The 15,236-nt window shown below is 42.8% G+C and overlaps 1 protein-coding gene across 1 annotated transcript; it reads left to right on the top strand.

Moving 5' to 3' along the window:
- Positions 1–3,565: 3,565 nt before the first annotated feature.
- Positions 3,566–15,236, top strand: ripk4 (receptor-interacting serine-threonine kinase 4). Its single transcript, XM_018755518.2, has 8 exons — positions 3,566–3,895; positions 8,078–8,369; positions 8,940–9,088; positions 9,480–9,529; positions 10,826–10,984; positions 11,528–11,637; positions 12,810–13,053; positions 13,310–15,236. Exons 1-8 carry the CDS (start codon positions 3,714–3,716, stop codon positions 14,575–14,577), a joined length of 2,454 nt encoding a protein of 817 aa, XP_018611034.1. The 5' UTR covers positions 3,566–3,713; the 3' UTR covers positions 14,578–15,236.

The raw sequence follows: 15,236 nt of genomic DNA, 5'->3' as shown, positions 1-15,236 counted from the left end.
CACAGCTGTGTAATGAATATGTGCTGGAACAGAGAATGACAGGAGCTATCTGGTCACAGAGAGGAACCAAGCCTCACTGAGCGCGAAGTATGTGACTCCACTGTGTCCTTTTGCAGAGCCATATCTACAGATCTTTATCTGGCATCACCTTCTAACATCAAGTTCTGCTGCTTTTGGCTACAGGGGAATGTGACTAAGAATACGTTCCTATCTGACATGAATAACATGCTTCCAAAGCAGATTTGGTGTGAAAGTCCTTCAAAACCCTCGGTAGCATATTCCATAAACTGCATAACCACTACACTGTAAGGGTCATGTTTATATGGGATTAGCTGGTAGTGTAGCGATTAGAGCTGCTACCCTGGATCCGAATCCCACCTTTAGCTGTAGTACCCTTGAGCAAGGTAATTACCCTAAATTGCTCCAGTAAAATTACACAGCTGTATAAATGGATAAATAATTGCAAGTTGCTTATGAGAAAGTTGTAAGATAAATGTTATGTTCTAATAATTTACACAGGTTTTTTTTATACTTTAGCTGTATGGATAAAATGTAAAGTGCACCTCTGCACCAGCATAAATCAGAACAATTTCATTGCAGATTTTGCGACAAGCAGGAGTGTGAAAGAGCTTCATTTAAAAGAATAATTCAGATGACTACATCTCCTCTTTTCCCATTCTTCTGATTTGTGTCTTCTGAACATCAAGGACAAATAAAGTCAATGCTGAAGGAGAAAGTAGGCCGTGTGGAAGCTCTGTTCACTGTGCTTAGAGCGGCTCGAAGTCCACAACACAGGTCTGGTCTGAAGAGACATTAACCAACAGGGGGAGCCACACACACAAACTTGCCACAACTTCTCAGAAAATTCTGGAATGCTCAGCTCAGATGAAATAAAACAATGATACCCATCTCATGCTAACCACCTTGATCAGAAAATCTAGTCTGGAAGAAAGGTGGAATTCCCTTTAAAAATTTGTCATTAAGTTTTTTTCAGAAATTCAAAGATTTCAAATGGTATAGATCAGGACTCTTTCAGGAAACTATTTATGCTGTAAGACTGCAATGACCCCTCAGAGGAGTTTAGGACAACACCCCCCCCCCCAGGATAATAACCCCTTCAGACAAATCATTAACAAAAAAATTTTTATTCTTCTGATTATTTGTAGTTTATGAACAAATCTCTGAATTGTAAAATACTACATTTATTGTAGCCTACATTAATACTTTTTTAAATAAATTCACAGCTCAGTGTTTTACAACATTAAATTACTTGTACAATCAGAAAAAATTCATATTAAACACACCATTGAGTGTTAAGGTTTATTTAAATTTCATTTACTACCATTTGACTCATTGTCTTGGAGGCTCACCACAAGAATTCTTAGTTAGGGCTGTTGATGCAAGCGCTTGATCCTTTCTAATACCTTCAATGGTCTTCTATATGGTTGGGTGGGCATGCCCCACAAGCCCATGAACAGCAAAATTCCAACTCTCACATAGGTTGTTGCAATCCTCATCATCAATGGTTGTCTGATGGACATTCCATAACTATGGTGGAAACAGGGGAGATATCCTTCCCATGCACACTGGAAGAAGTATTCCATCAGGAAGTCATTCCTCTGAGAACATTCCCAACGTATTCATTTCTTGTTTACGCTCTTCTTCATGTATAAGTAGCCTTCTGTACATAATTTAGGGCCTCCTGTGTTGTTCTTGATGATCTCCATGATGGCTGAAGTAGAACTGATGCCTCTGATTACCTCTAACACCCTTATTGACACAACTGATTTGCCCTCCTTAGCAGCTCTAAGTGATGGCCTGACAACATCAGATCACTGTTAGAAAACTACTCAAGTAGACAAACCAATGATCAGATTAAATGAAGCAACACAGAGAAAGATTATAATATTTTTTATGATTTTTTAAGTAACAAATTAATTAATTTATATATATACAGTATATATATATATATATATGTATTTCCAATTACAATGGTATTAAATGGCATTAAAGTGCAAAAACAGAAAAAATCTGGGGCTTTTGTAAATTTTTAATTTAATTAAGAAAGTTTTTTCTTACTTTAAACTTCAGTAGAGAGGGTTTTGTCCCACTCTGTGTTTTTACAAGAGGGGAGTTTTGTCCTGAGGGGGTTTACGGGGGTTTTGTCTGGACCCCCTCTGGGAGAGAGTGCTACCATTGGACTGTCTCCATAGCCTCCAGGGGTGAAACTGTTTCTTGGTGCCACATACCTGCATTTCAAAAGTGGCCCCCATGACACCCAGTGTACAAGTGTGACCTCTTTCCAAATGCTAATGATTTCAACCTTTTGAACACTCCTTCCATGAGTGACAGCAGACAGTCTACCTCCAGAGACAAATGTTACTGTAATTCTGTGTCCAGCTCAATTAATTTTATAATTTAATATAAATTCCTTATTTCACATCAGCGTTAAACATGTTCAGTCCTGTTGGCTGGAGAGGATCTGAAAGAGTGGTATGGAGAACAGGACCGCAAACATCATGGCCCTGAAATCCTCCACTTCTTCCATTAACGCAGTCGAACATCAACAGGTTGTTCATTGACATTTTTCTCTATTTCAGGATTTTTCTCTGTTTACCAAGTTTTGTATGTGATGCTGATTTGTAAGTTACATATATAGCTTAATGCTGTAAATTATTTTGGAGTAAAGCATCAGCTCAATGAATCATTTATTAAATGAATAAATAATTTAGTTGTTTAGCTGACAATTTTCTCAAAAGTGGCTTAAGCGACCTATGCCAATTCATCCATTTATACAGCCAAGTAATTTGTATTGCAGCAATTCAACATAAATATGTTGTTCAAAGGTAGTAGAGGAAGGAGCATGATTTGAACCGGAGACCTCCAACACTAAAGACAGTAGCTCTAGCAGTATATCACCACCACCCCTAGTCAGTAATCATCAACTATTAATTAACTGCTCTGAATTTTATTGTTGTAACACACGTGTCACGTAGTTCCCAACACAGTCCGAAGAACAGTTCAGAGAGCCACTTGACAAAGGAGCACCAGTAATAAAAAGAGTGTTAGAAACAGTGGACATGCAGACATGCTGAGTCAATGTGATAGTAACTTAATGACTCATTAAGGAAGCAACTAATCGTGGCCATAAAAAAGGCCTGAATCTGGAATTTCCACAGAAAGGATTTTAAACTATATAAATATTAAGCACAATATAAAAAACCTTATTCCACGCTTGAGCTGTACCATGTAACATAGTATTAAAACATATTTTTAATTTTCCTTTGGTATGGAGTTTGAAAATCCTATTAATCTGTTTCACAAAAAAAAAAAGAAAAAAAACACTGTGTAACATTGCACACTTGGACTTCAGTACTGATAACTCAGATTAATTTTCAACTGAAACTACTATAAGTTAAAGTATAGAGGCCAAATGAGAAGAGTAACTGAAAAGGCCCAGATTCTTGGCACGGCCTCTTGTGGTGCAGATCAGCACGGCCAGGAAGTGATGTCACCTGCAGCCGCCCCTCCTTATACCTGTCTGTGGGAGGAGTTCTATGAAACTGGACAGGCAGCAGGAAAAAAAAACAACAGGCAAAAGGAGCAGCCAGGTGCGTGTGTGCGCACGTTCGTGTTTGCGTGAATGTTGAAGCTTACAAGAAGAAGAACGAGGGATCTTATCATCTGGACATACAGCAGTTGTGTCGAAGGACATGGAGTCGCCGGAAAGCTCTCCTGGGATTATGGGGCTACTGAGAACCTTTGATTACTCCGAGTTTGGGAGCTGGGAGAAGATTGGCTCGGGAGGCTTTGGACAAGTATACAAAGTGAGACATGTTCAATGGAAAACGTGTCTCGCAATCAAGTGTCCTCCAAGCCTCCACGTGGACGAAAAGTAAGTAGCTCTTCAGCCTCTTTATCGTCTATCGAAGGGGCAAGGGTCAGGTTACTCTGCTGCCCCATGACCCTTTTTGTCCCTGGTGTAAATACAGAAGGCGCTGGACTCCGTTTTATGGGCCATAGGAGTGACGTATGCTGGGGACCGGGAACCGGGCTCTTCCCAACACGCTTCCCAGCAACCGCCAGTCTCATTAGCCATTTTATGGCCTTCAGCTGATCCCTGCAATGTCCCTGGTTTATCATCTGCCAGAAAAGCTGTATTTGATTAGGGCTGGGAAGTTTTACTACCTGGTAATATGTGTATATACGTTAATGCTGTAAGTGAAGTGGCTGTGTATCCCCCCAACTCAGGTCCAGTGGTTAGCACTGATTGATAGCAACATTTTGTGAGTTTAACAACACATTTTGAGTGTATACGGGTTGTGGGGGGTGTAGTGGCGCAGCGGGTTTGGCCTGTGCCTGTTTTCCGGTGGGTTTGGGGTTCGAGTCCTGCGTGGGGTCCTTGATGGACTGGCATCCTGTCCTTGGTGCGTCACCTCCCCCTCCAGCCTTCTGCCCTGTGTTGCCGGGTTAAGCTCCGGCTTGCCGTGACCCTGCTCAGGACAAGCAGTTTCAGTTAATGTGTGTGCATATGTGTATGTATATGTGTTAGAGACTGTCCCCTAACTGCACAGCAGCTGCTTTTCTCAGCCCTGGATGTTCAGCCTTCCTTGGTGGTAGCATGTTAAATATGTTATACTGGATATGTTGAATAAGGATTCACAATTTACAGCTTCTTTCCCCTTAGGAAGGATTTCATCAGAAATGTGCATTTATAGAAATTTGACCTCATTTGTAATCCAGTGGTATTTCATTTACTTAATGAAACAGCCATAAGTCAAAACAAAACCTTTTCATAAAGACATTAATCTTTGAAATGGTGCATTATTTTCTGAAATTTTCTAATCAGCTTCTCTAAAACAGCATCTGACCTTTTTAGTCACGATAATTTTTAGAAAATGGACAGTTTAAGTGTAATGTTTAAAATCTCTTTACAAAATTAATACAATTTGATACAGTTTTGCAGACAGAGATATCACTCATTTTAATTGGTATTGAGACTGTTGTAGCGTTCTCTGTGAATAGGCTTTAGGAAGAAAGTCATGAATAAACCAGTCATAGCTCTGTGAATACAATGTCGTCAGATAACGTGTCAAGTAATTCCACCAAGGTGATTACATCAGCAAAAACTCTTGAAAAATATGATATCCTTATTGATGATACAAAACTGGAGAACAGGGTGTTGGTGTTACAGCATCAAGCAAATCAAAACCTCTACAAAGAATACAGACAAAAACATCTTTAGTTAGTGATTAGTGATGCTTTCATCGAAAGCAAGTTGCAATTCGTGACCCGCTGATACAGTTGCATATTTTACCAGAGAAATTCACAGTAAGTACCTTGTCCACAGGTACTACAGCAGTAGGAAGTATGGCCTAAATCAAAAGCCTTCAGGTTCTAAGTATATGTTCTTAACTTCCATGCTACCTGCTGCCCAAGTTAGGAAGTGCTCTCCATATTTTATTTCTGAACCATAAGGTGATATGTCATGTGGAAAAAGTTGCAGTGAAATGTTGCAGTTTATATCTTGGAATAAAAGGTATTTCAATATTTATTTTAGTATGCGCGTGTAAATTAGTGCATCATGCATGTGGTGGTGCCGTCCACATGCCTTTGTACAGACACAGGTTTTTCAAAAATGTCTGCACTGGGTTGTTGCCTTAAACACGGGGAACGCGCATGCACGCACGCACACACACACACACACACACACACACACCACTTCCTCTGCCAGCATACCTACCTCATATCCACTTGTGCGCTTACGCGAGTGCCTGATCACGCTGCCATAAGGATGTTGAAATGGAAGATTCCTGTCGCTTTCTCTGGAACACTGTGTTCCGCTTTGAAACCAACAGGAAGCTTCTTGACGTGTTGATGGAAAGTGTATCTGTACACAGTTGGGCAACTTAAAAAGAGGACTTGGATATCTTTCTGTGCCCTAATGGGTACCGCTCTTCCTCACCTTTTCCATTTCATAGATATTTTGCATATTTTTTTCCCCCTTTTTTTGTAGTTCGTTTGATTTCTTGGTTCCTGTAGTATAGTTTGTTGTCACTTTTTTTAGAGACTGACTTGGGGGAAAAAAGAAATATTAGGATCCCTTCATTTAGTACGGGGGGGCGGGTGGCGCAGTGGGTTGGACCGGGTCCTGCTCTCTGGTGGGTCTGGGGTTCAAGTCCCGCTTGGGGTGCCTTGCGATGGACTGGGGTCCCATCCTGCATGTGTCCCCTCTCCTTCCAGAGTTACGGCCTGTGTTGCCGGGTAAGGCTCCGGCTCACCGCGACCCCGCTTGGGACAAGCGGTTTCAGACTGTGTGTGTGTGTGTGTGTGTGTGTGTCTGTGTGTGCGCACACATTTAGCACAGTACATCTGAAAGCTTCTTTAAATGGCTTTATGAAAAGAAGACATAAGGTGTGTCCACACCCACAGCATTAGTCATAATTACTTTGTATGATGAGAGCTCCTCAACAGCGGGAACAGTGACCTATCAAATTATTGCTTTGTAATATGCTATGTAGAGGGATATGCCTGTTCCTTTATATACAGGGTTCTGTTGTGTCATTTGATGTAGGCAGATTTCAGATCTGCATCAACCAAATGGACAACTGATAACCGTTCACCTTTAGGTGCACAGGAAGCACAAAAAGGAAGTTATTGACCTGTACAAAACAATGGTGACCTCACTGAACCCATTGCATAGCTTGGTGAGCAAACCTGAACTGAAAGCCTATCAGTTCTAAGCATCTGCAGGCAACATAAGCTCTGATATGTCTGCTCCTCTGGCTTACAAGAATGCTTTGTTGAGCCAAGCTCCAAGCTCTCCCCGCTCGCTGCTTTTGGAGACAATGACTGAAGCTGTAAGCTGCAGAACCTGTTCTGCTGGACTGCCTTTAAAATTAAAAATGGACTAATCCCGAGGAGCTCCAGGAGTGACTTCAGTGGAGAAATCAGCCTGAGGGCTCCTGCTCCTAAATTCCCCTCCACCACTAGCCCTCTGTAGAGATATCGCGCATACATTCTCCGTATCAGCCCATGTTTACTCTCTAGCATAATATGAACTTAAGTTTTATTGTTAGATATCTGTTGATAATGGAAATCAAGCTGATCCTATGCAACAAAGAGGCCAAGAGATCGAAAGTGGAGCTGAAAACGCAGTTCATACAGTCTGCCTGTAAAGAAATGCCAGACTTTATTCAACGAAAATGTGAAATACAAATGCAAAAAAACATTAACTGGACCACCAACTGTAACTTTTAATTTTACTTGTATGATCATAAACCATAAGGCCATGCAGACACAGCTGTTGTCCAAGGGTTATATTACCAGAAAACTAACATAGCACATTAAAATGAATGACGTGGAACTCCTTTTAAATTAATAAAGACTGGCCCTTCCTAGGTTTAAAATTTTTTAAAGATACACATTTGGGGTTGGGATACAAATAAAGCTTTCAGTGTGATCTGTATCAAATAAGGAAATGTGTTCTACTTGTGCTTGGATTTATGTGTATAAATGAGAGAGAAATCTGGCCTTCTTTTCCTTTTGCCTCTGCTGTTTGAGCTCTTTTTTGGATTGGCAGGGCTGTGAAACAGTTAAAGTATAATAGAGTATAATAATGCTTTGAGAGCGTAATAATGTCTAAAATACTTCAGGGTATGAGAGGTTTGTTGATTTATGTGTAAAGGAAACACTGTCAAATGCCAGCAGAGCTTAAGTTTGGAGCGAACCCTTTGCTCACAAATTCAAGAGTTAGTCCTGCCTAATAAATCTGTTGTTCTGGATTGCTTACTTGTGTGTGACCACATATGTATTAAAAGCAGCTTAAAATGTTGCAGTCCAAGCATGGGTCAGTTTAAAGGCGATATGGGAGACTTTATCTTATGGAGAAAACTATACAAATGTGTGTGAAATCATAGTTTGCAGGGAGATTACTTTGTATCAGCCAAGCAGTTCAATACGTGTACATTGACTAATCCATTTAGGCAGTTTTGTGTCAGTCTTTCCCACGTCATGTCCATTAATGTTGTCACTCTTGCTGGCCCATTCATGTGTTTTCTCCAATGACATCTTCCAGGGAGCGTGCTGAGCTCTTGGAGGAGGCTAAGAAGATGGAGGCCGCCAAGTTCCGCTACATCCTACCAGTGTACGGCATTTGTGGTGACCCCCTGGGGTTGGTCATGGAGTATATGGAGACAGGCTCCTTGGAGACCCTGCTGGCTGCCGAGCCATTACCCTGGGAGCTTCGCTTCCGCATCATCCATGAGACGGCTGTGGGCATGAACTTCCTGCACTGCATGAACCCCCCTTTGTTGCACCTGGATCTCAAGCCTGCCAACATCCTGCTTGATGGCCACTACCATGTCAAGGTCAGGCAGCAGGGCATACAAGGGGCACTGTAATGTGAGGTAGAGTTCAATGTGAACCCTGGTGTTTAAATTTCTTATTTCATTGTTGGTCGACATGTTTTCATTCTTTTTAATTTCTGTCGCATTGTTTGCCCTGGGGCAAAAGCACTTAGCCTAGCCCTGAAGCCGGTTCCCAGCAGTATTGCAGCACCTTTTGCGGGATGACTAATGGAAGGGAAGGGTGGAAACTCTGAGCCCCGCAGCACAGCTTTATAAATTCTGTATGTAAACACGGATTGCGGAGCCTGTTTTGACACGAATAGGTGAGCTGTGGTAATGCCAGGGCTCACCCGTGAAAGACAGCTCAAAATAGAGGCGTTTTTGAGTCAGGTTCTCCAGTGCACCCGTCAGGGGCCTGGCTGCTTACACACCCACCAAGCATTGAAGCCAGACAAAGAGCAGCCCGATGGAGGGGGGCGGGGGTCACCCTTGGTCGGCCTGCTGGAGCTTGTCCCGTTAACCCGTGACTGCGTTCGCCATGCACATGCCAAGATGTTGTCTGAACACATCCCATGCTGCCTTGTCTCGCAGATATCTGATTTCGGCCTGGCAAGGTGGAACGGCCTCTCTGGGGCCAACGACATCAGCCGTGATGGATTCTGTGGCACGATCGCCTACCTCCCGCCAGAGCGAATCATCGAGAAGGAGAGGGTCTCCGACACCAAGCACGATGTTTACAGGTGACCTTCTTCATCCGGACTTTTCAGAGGCTAAACTTTTTTTATGTAAGTCTAGTCATCAGGGTAGTGGCAGCTTTCTGTGACTGCTGGGTTCAAGGTCCCTACTTCATGCCATGGTCATTCTTCCTGCGCAAAGGTCACCAGGTCAATTAGTCTACTCACATCGTTGAAGGTCGTCACAATTTAGTCGCCTGTCTATCATCAGTGTTCCTAACTTTGTATTTGTTACTGGAAGTGGTTAAATTTTACGGCAGGAATTTTACTTTGAAGTTGATTTCGTGCTCAAAAGTGGAAAAGAGTCCGGTATTTATAAAAGATTATTTTGCAATCAGTGCATGGAAAAAAAACTGTCATGTGATCATTTACTTTTTTTTTGCACTTCCTGTTTCAGCTTCTCTATTGTGATCTGGGGAATTCTCACCCAAAAGAAGCCATACCAAGGTAATGAAAGATGCATTTTAACAGATTTTTTTTTTTTAAAAAGTATAATTCTCTGTGTAAACAGTTAAAGTGGATTCACTTTCTTTCAGTTTGCAGTACATGTCATTAAACTCAATATTAAGGGGTCTGAAAAACTAAATAAATGCTCCCTGTAGAATATTGGGTGGAACTGTGGTGCAGTAGGTTGGCCTGGTTGCACAGGTTTGAATCCTGCTCAGTCTGTATGGAGTTTGTTTGTTCGCCCTGTTTCTGTGTGGATTTCCTCTGGGTGCTCTTTTTTTCCCTCCCACATCTAAATACACACAGCATAGATGAACTAGCTCTCTAATTCACTCTGGTGTGTGTGTGTGTGTGTGTGTGTGTGTGTGTGTGTGTGTGTGTGTGTGTGTGTGTGTGTGTGTGTGTGTGTATACCCATCCTATCCTAGCGCCCAGTGGTTCTGGGATAGGCTTCAGACCACCATGACCCTGACAAGAACAAGTGGTTAACAAAAGTGAATGAGTGAGCAAGTACCTATAGAATAAAGAACTTAATACGAGTTCATAAGATTAATCTTCTTAAGAGTCCAGTTGCATTACATTTGAAAACTGATAAGGTTTGGGTTTATGAGGTCATGACTTTCACCTACCTCCCTTTCCACTGAAAAAGGGAACCCTGTGTTAGAACCCTGAAGTGAACTGTTACACTCCCTTAACATTTACAGTATGACACGGTCACCTGTAAGTGTTGTTTTTTTTTTTTTTGTAATTCTTTGGTAACACAAGCGGTTTGGTTACTCGGTATGAGCATAGTTTCCATGCAAAATTCCAGGGAATTACGAAAACCGCCGGCTACTTGTGTTTCCCAGGCCTATTATGTGATGGGAGAAATTTAGTTTGCTTAGCAGTCATCTACAGTGTGGACAAGGTCTGAGTTTGAAGAAGTCCACAGAGGACTCCCTGGCATTTGTCCTCCATTTATTAAAAAAAGTCAATTCAATCCCCATACCTACTTAACGCTAAGTCTGAGCACATGGCTTATCAGCTGCTCTGAAAAAAAAATTTGACAGTTTTGCATGTAAAAGCGTATATAAAGCAAATATAAAATAATTTACCAAGGTGTGTGTCAATGCAGTATATTGTAATTCATTTAAGAATCATATGAAGTTCCTATGGGATGATAACCCTCTGGAGTGCAAACTCAAATGTCACATGTTGGTCTGGGGATACCCAGAGGTCCTAGCCTTGCAAAGGGAGTATCATGTAATGTGAGCATTGCACTCACTAACTTCTCCCCCCCAATTCTTTCTATCTACAGGGGAGAATAACATTCTACACATCATGGTGAAGGTGGTGAAGGGTGTGCGACCCGATCTGGGGGCAGTGCCCCGCAATCGGCCCCAGGCCTGCATTGGCTTCATGGCCCTGATGCAAAAGTGCTGGCATGAGTCACCCCAGGCCAGGCCCAGCTTCCAGGGTAAGTCAGGCTGCACTAGGCTGCACAAGACCCTGTTTTTTCTGGACCTGGCTGTTACTCGGTGGTCTGGCTTGCTGCTTAAAGACCTCTGGGTCTCTCAGCTTCCTTTCATTGAACTGAAATAATAGTCAATGTGGTTTTATAAATAATTCCATCAAACAATTAAAAGCTGGAAAAGCAGCAAACAGTTCTCCTCAAGGACTTGCTTTATAGCATCCACACGTTGCTCTCTTACTGATCTATCAGTTTCCCTATCAGTTAGATTAAATAAATGTGAAACTCTACTTTTTTTTATTTCTTGAGATACTCTTTTCTGAGCTGTACAGTACATACTTTAGGCAGAACTCGATAACCCCAACTAAACATAGAATTCAGCCTGGTGGGGAGAGTTACAAAGAGGCTTTGTTACTACGCAGCTCTGTTCCTCTGGATGAAAACAAGTTGCGCGGCTATGGAGTGATGTGTCATAAATAAGTGCACCACTCCCATCGGCTGCCCTGGCAGTGAACATGCTTACCATGCTGCCCTTGATCTTCCCTCCAGAGATTACATCAGAGGCAGAGGAGCTGTGCTCTAAACCCCAGGAAGATGCCAAGTGTCTCACTGCTGAACCAGAGGCTGGTCCTTGCACTGGACATGGCTGCACTGACCAGGTATATCTGTTGACCACCATTTCTCTCACACATCATGGCTATTCCACCAGGCCAAATGTAAATGAATGCACTGTGTAATTCTGGTTCCTTCATGTCTCCCAAGAATTTTTAAGTTTCTGCTTGCCAAAACATAAACAGTGATATTCCTCTTTTGTTCACTAAATGTTATATATTCATTTATTAGCTGATGCTTTTCTCCAAAAGGATTAACACATTAGTTTGCCCAGGATGCGTGGGCAATCACTGGTACTTGGACCCAAAAGTGCCTTTTTTTTTTTTTTTCTTCTCCCTTTCTTTGCAGTTGGGAGCTTTTTGTTTTCCTCATCTCATCTGCCGGCTCGTTCTTTATCTAACTTAAAAACTGGTAGGATTTGAAGCTGGGTCCTTTGAGAGCAAGGCAAAGGCTCTAACCACTGCTCTGTCTGCTGATTACTTTTATTGTAGTCTTCATCCAATCTGATTTTCAGCCAGATAAGTTAAAGATATGTTTGCTCTATGTTTTTGTTTGCTTGAACTTATATCAAACACTTGTGAGTTTCAAGTAATGAAAAGTCTGATGTGGTAGTTAAGACAAAAACAGTCAACATTCCAAAGGACCTAGGCTAAAATCTTAAAATCTCTATGGTTATCTGACATATTTTGCACGCTGATGTCTCAAGTAGTTTATTTTGTTTTCTTGAAACATGCCACGCATGTAACCATCTCTTCTTGGAAATGTGTGTATATAACTCACCTGAGACCAAGAAGGACTTCACTGCTGAGGGAGACATTGGAAAGATTAGTCATCAGTTAAAGAAATGCTGTTTGACAACATACTGTAGATCAGACAACCACTTCTGTCATGTCATTCTGTTATGGAGTCTTTAGATCCTGACACAGTGGTGAAAGAAGGAGGAAATCGACTTTAAGAAAAGTGATTCACTGCAATCTTCCACAAGCGTATTGACTGAAATTATTCATAATGTCAAAAATTAGCAAACTTTAAATCTTTGTATTTTTTATCTTCACAGATAATATTCTGCACTTAAATGTAGAGTCAATGTGGTTAATTCATCATATCTTTGTGACTTATGACTTTATGCATGCATGCATGCAGTGTTTTTTTTTTTTTTTTTTTAAGAGCTACCAGTTAAAAGTGCTTTTTATTCATAAGGGATGTACTTCTTACACAGGAACCAGATGCAAGACCAGTGAGGCCAAAGTCTGCCATGCTGCCTGAGAAGGACTACAGCCTGACAGAGCTCCTCAGTCAGGTGGACTCTGGCATCTCCCGGAGCTTTGACCGAATCAAGGAGGACTGTGGCCAGGCCAAGGACAACACTGGCAAGAGGCTCTCAGGCATCTCCTCTGTGGACTCAGCCTTCTCCTCCCAGGGCTCCATCACACTCTCCTTTGAGAGAGAGAACTCGGCCAGCGGTAGGTGGCATGGCACAGCACATTGGGGCCAGAAGGCATAAGCATCATAAATAGTCATATTTTGATTAAGCTACTTACAAAGTAAGAGCACAGGCCACCGACAACGTTGTTGTGCAATTCATCCATTTTTAATTTATTGTATATCTTAAAAGTATGTCTGTCACTATGCTTGTATTGTGCTGTATAGCTTGTATGTAATGTAATAAAATGATGTTGCAAAGAGTAAGTCTGTGTGATCAACTCCACTTGTCTCTAGACTCGGGAACACTGGATGTCCAAAGAAAGAAACTGTGTGAAGCTATCAGAATGGATGATATTACCAAGCTAATGAAAATCCTACAGCCACAGGATGTTGACCTGCTTCTGGAAGGAGGCTGCAGCCTCCTCCACTATGCGGTACAACTGGCCAACGAGGAGGCAGTGAAGTTTCTCCTCCTCAACAATGCCAACCCCAACCTGCCCAACTCCAAGGGCTCCACAGCCCTCCACCTGGCTGCTGAGAAGAGGCTGCGCAACATGGCTGAACTGCTGTTGCTTGGTCGTAAGACCAATGTCAACGCCAAGGACGAGGACCATTACACACCGCTGCACTTTGCTGCTCAGAACGGTGACGAGCCCATCACCCGGCTGCTTCTGGATAAGAATGCCTCCATCAATGAGCCAGACTTTGAGGGTCGCACCCCATCCCACATAGCCTGCCAGCATGGGCAGGAGAACGTGGTGCGGGTCCTGCTGAGTCGTGGGGCTGACATCCACGTGCTTGGGAAAGACAACTGGACCCCGTTGCACTTTGCAGCCTGGCAGGGTCACCTGTCCATCGTCAAGTTGCTGGTAAAGCAGGCTGGAGCCAACATTGACAGCCAGACTTCTGATGGAAGGACACCGCTGCATCTAGCCTCCCAGCGCGGGCAGTACAGGGTGGCACGCATCCTTATTGAGCTGGGGGCAGACGTCCACATAACCGCCGCCGGTCTACGAACACCCCTGCACGTGGCTGCTGAGACAGGCCACACCAGCACCTCTAGGCTGCTCATCAAGCACAAGTCAGATATTGAGGCCCAGACCACCCAGGGTTGCACCCCCCTCCATCTGGCTGCCCAGCACGGTCACTTGCCAACTGTGAAGATGCTGCTGGAGGAAAGAGCTGACCCAGGGAGTGTCAACCACACTGGCCGCACCGCTTGTCACCTGGCTGTTGAGGAAGGGCACAGTGAGATCGTGAAGGAACTGTTGCAGAGCTGCTCAGAGATCATTAATCTGCCAGACCAGCAGGGCCTCACACTGCTGAAGCTGGCTGTCAGAGGAGGCTACACAAGCATCATCCACACGCTTCTTTCCAACGGGGCCGAAATGCCTCCGCCCTCCCCAACACCTAAGGATGTGCCGCAGCAAGACGAGGATCGCAGCCAGTCCACCATGTTGAAGCTGTCCCAGAGGAGGATTGTGATTCTGAAACTGACAGAACATGAGACACCTGACCCCCCAGATCTGGAAGCATCTCTCGGCACCTCAGCTTCCAGCTGAGGCAAGTGCAGGACTCTTTATTGTACAGAACTGCCTACATCTGAATATAACACTCTTGCCTTCCTTTCCTGTCTGGGCTTTCACTTGTGGTGATTAAACCTTTTAGGAAAGAGGGGATGGAGAATTAGTTATGTTTTGTATATTTTGTAATTAATAAGTAAAGGAAGTTACTTGTCAGGCGAGATACAATTTCCTTTAATCCTTTTTCCGCAGTCCTTCGTTACCTCTCATAATATAATTTGTATGTTGAAAAGGATACATATTTATACTGTGTATATAATACAGCTCTGATAGATGGCTACAACATTAGTCTCTAAATATAAACTGCTGTAGTGCATGGTTTTCATATTTTGTTGCACATGTATATTTATAGTTATGTTTTTGTGTGATTGCAGTCACACTTGTATTTGGTTTTTACTGTGGTACAGGGATACCCAGGGATACTTGGTTTCCTGTCTTCCAGCTACTGCACCACACACTTATGATTAGCTCCGTAACTCATCTGGCTATTTGTCATTACAAGTGTGTCACTGCTGGAGTTTACTGTACTGCTACTTCTACTCTTCTATGTGCCACAGGCAGGAAGCTTCAGTTCAGACTTCCAGGGTTGTTTATGTTGAAGACCTGTCAGCGTTTATATTTAAAAAAAAAAAAAAAAA

Source organism: Scleropages formosus, chromosome 4, assembly GCF_900964775.1.
Source record: "Scleropages formosus chromosome 4, fSclFor1.1, whole genome shotgun sequence".
NCBI classification, from domain to species: Eukaryota; Metazoa; Chordata; class Actinopteri; order Osteoglossiformes; family Osteoglossidae; genus Scleropages; species Scleropages formosus.
The sequence above is the reverse complement of the archived record's forward strand: the minus strand, read 5'-3'. Positions and strand labels throughout refer to the sequence as shown.

Coding starts and splice junctions, on each gene's coding strand:
- ripk4 (XM_018755518.2), top strand. CDS start 3,714: ATGGAGTCGCCGGAAAGCTCTCCTGGGATTATGGGGCTACTGAGAACC. Junction 9,530..10,825: donor CCAAAAGAAGCCATACCAAG/GTAATGAAAGAT, acceptor TTCTATCTACAG/GGGAGAATAACATTCTACAC. Junction 10,985..11,527: donor GGCCAGGCCCAGCTTCCAGG/GTAAGTCAGGCT, acceptor TCTTCCCTCCAG/AGATTACATCAGAGGCAGAG.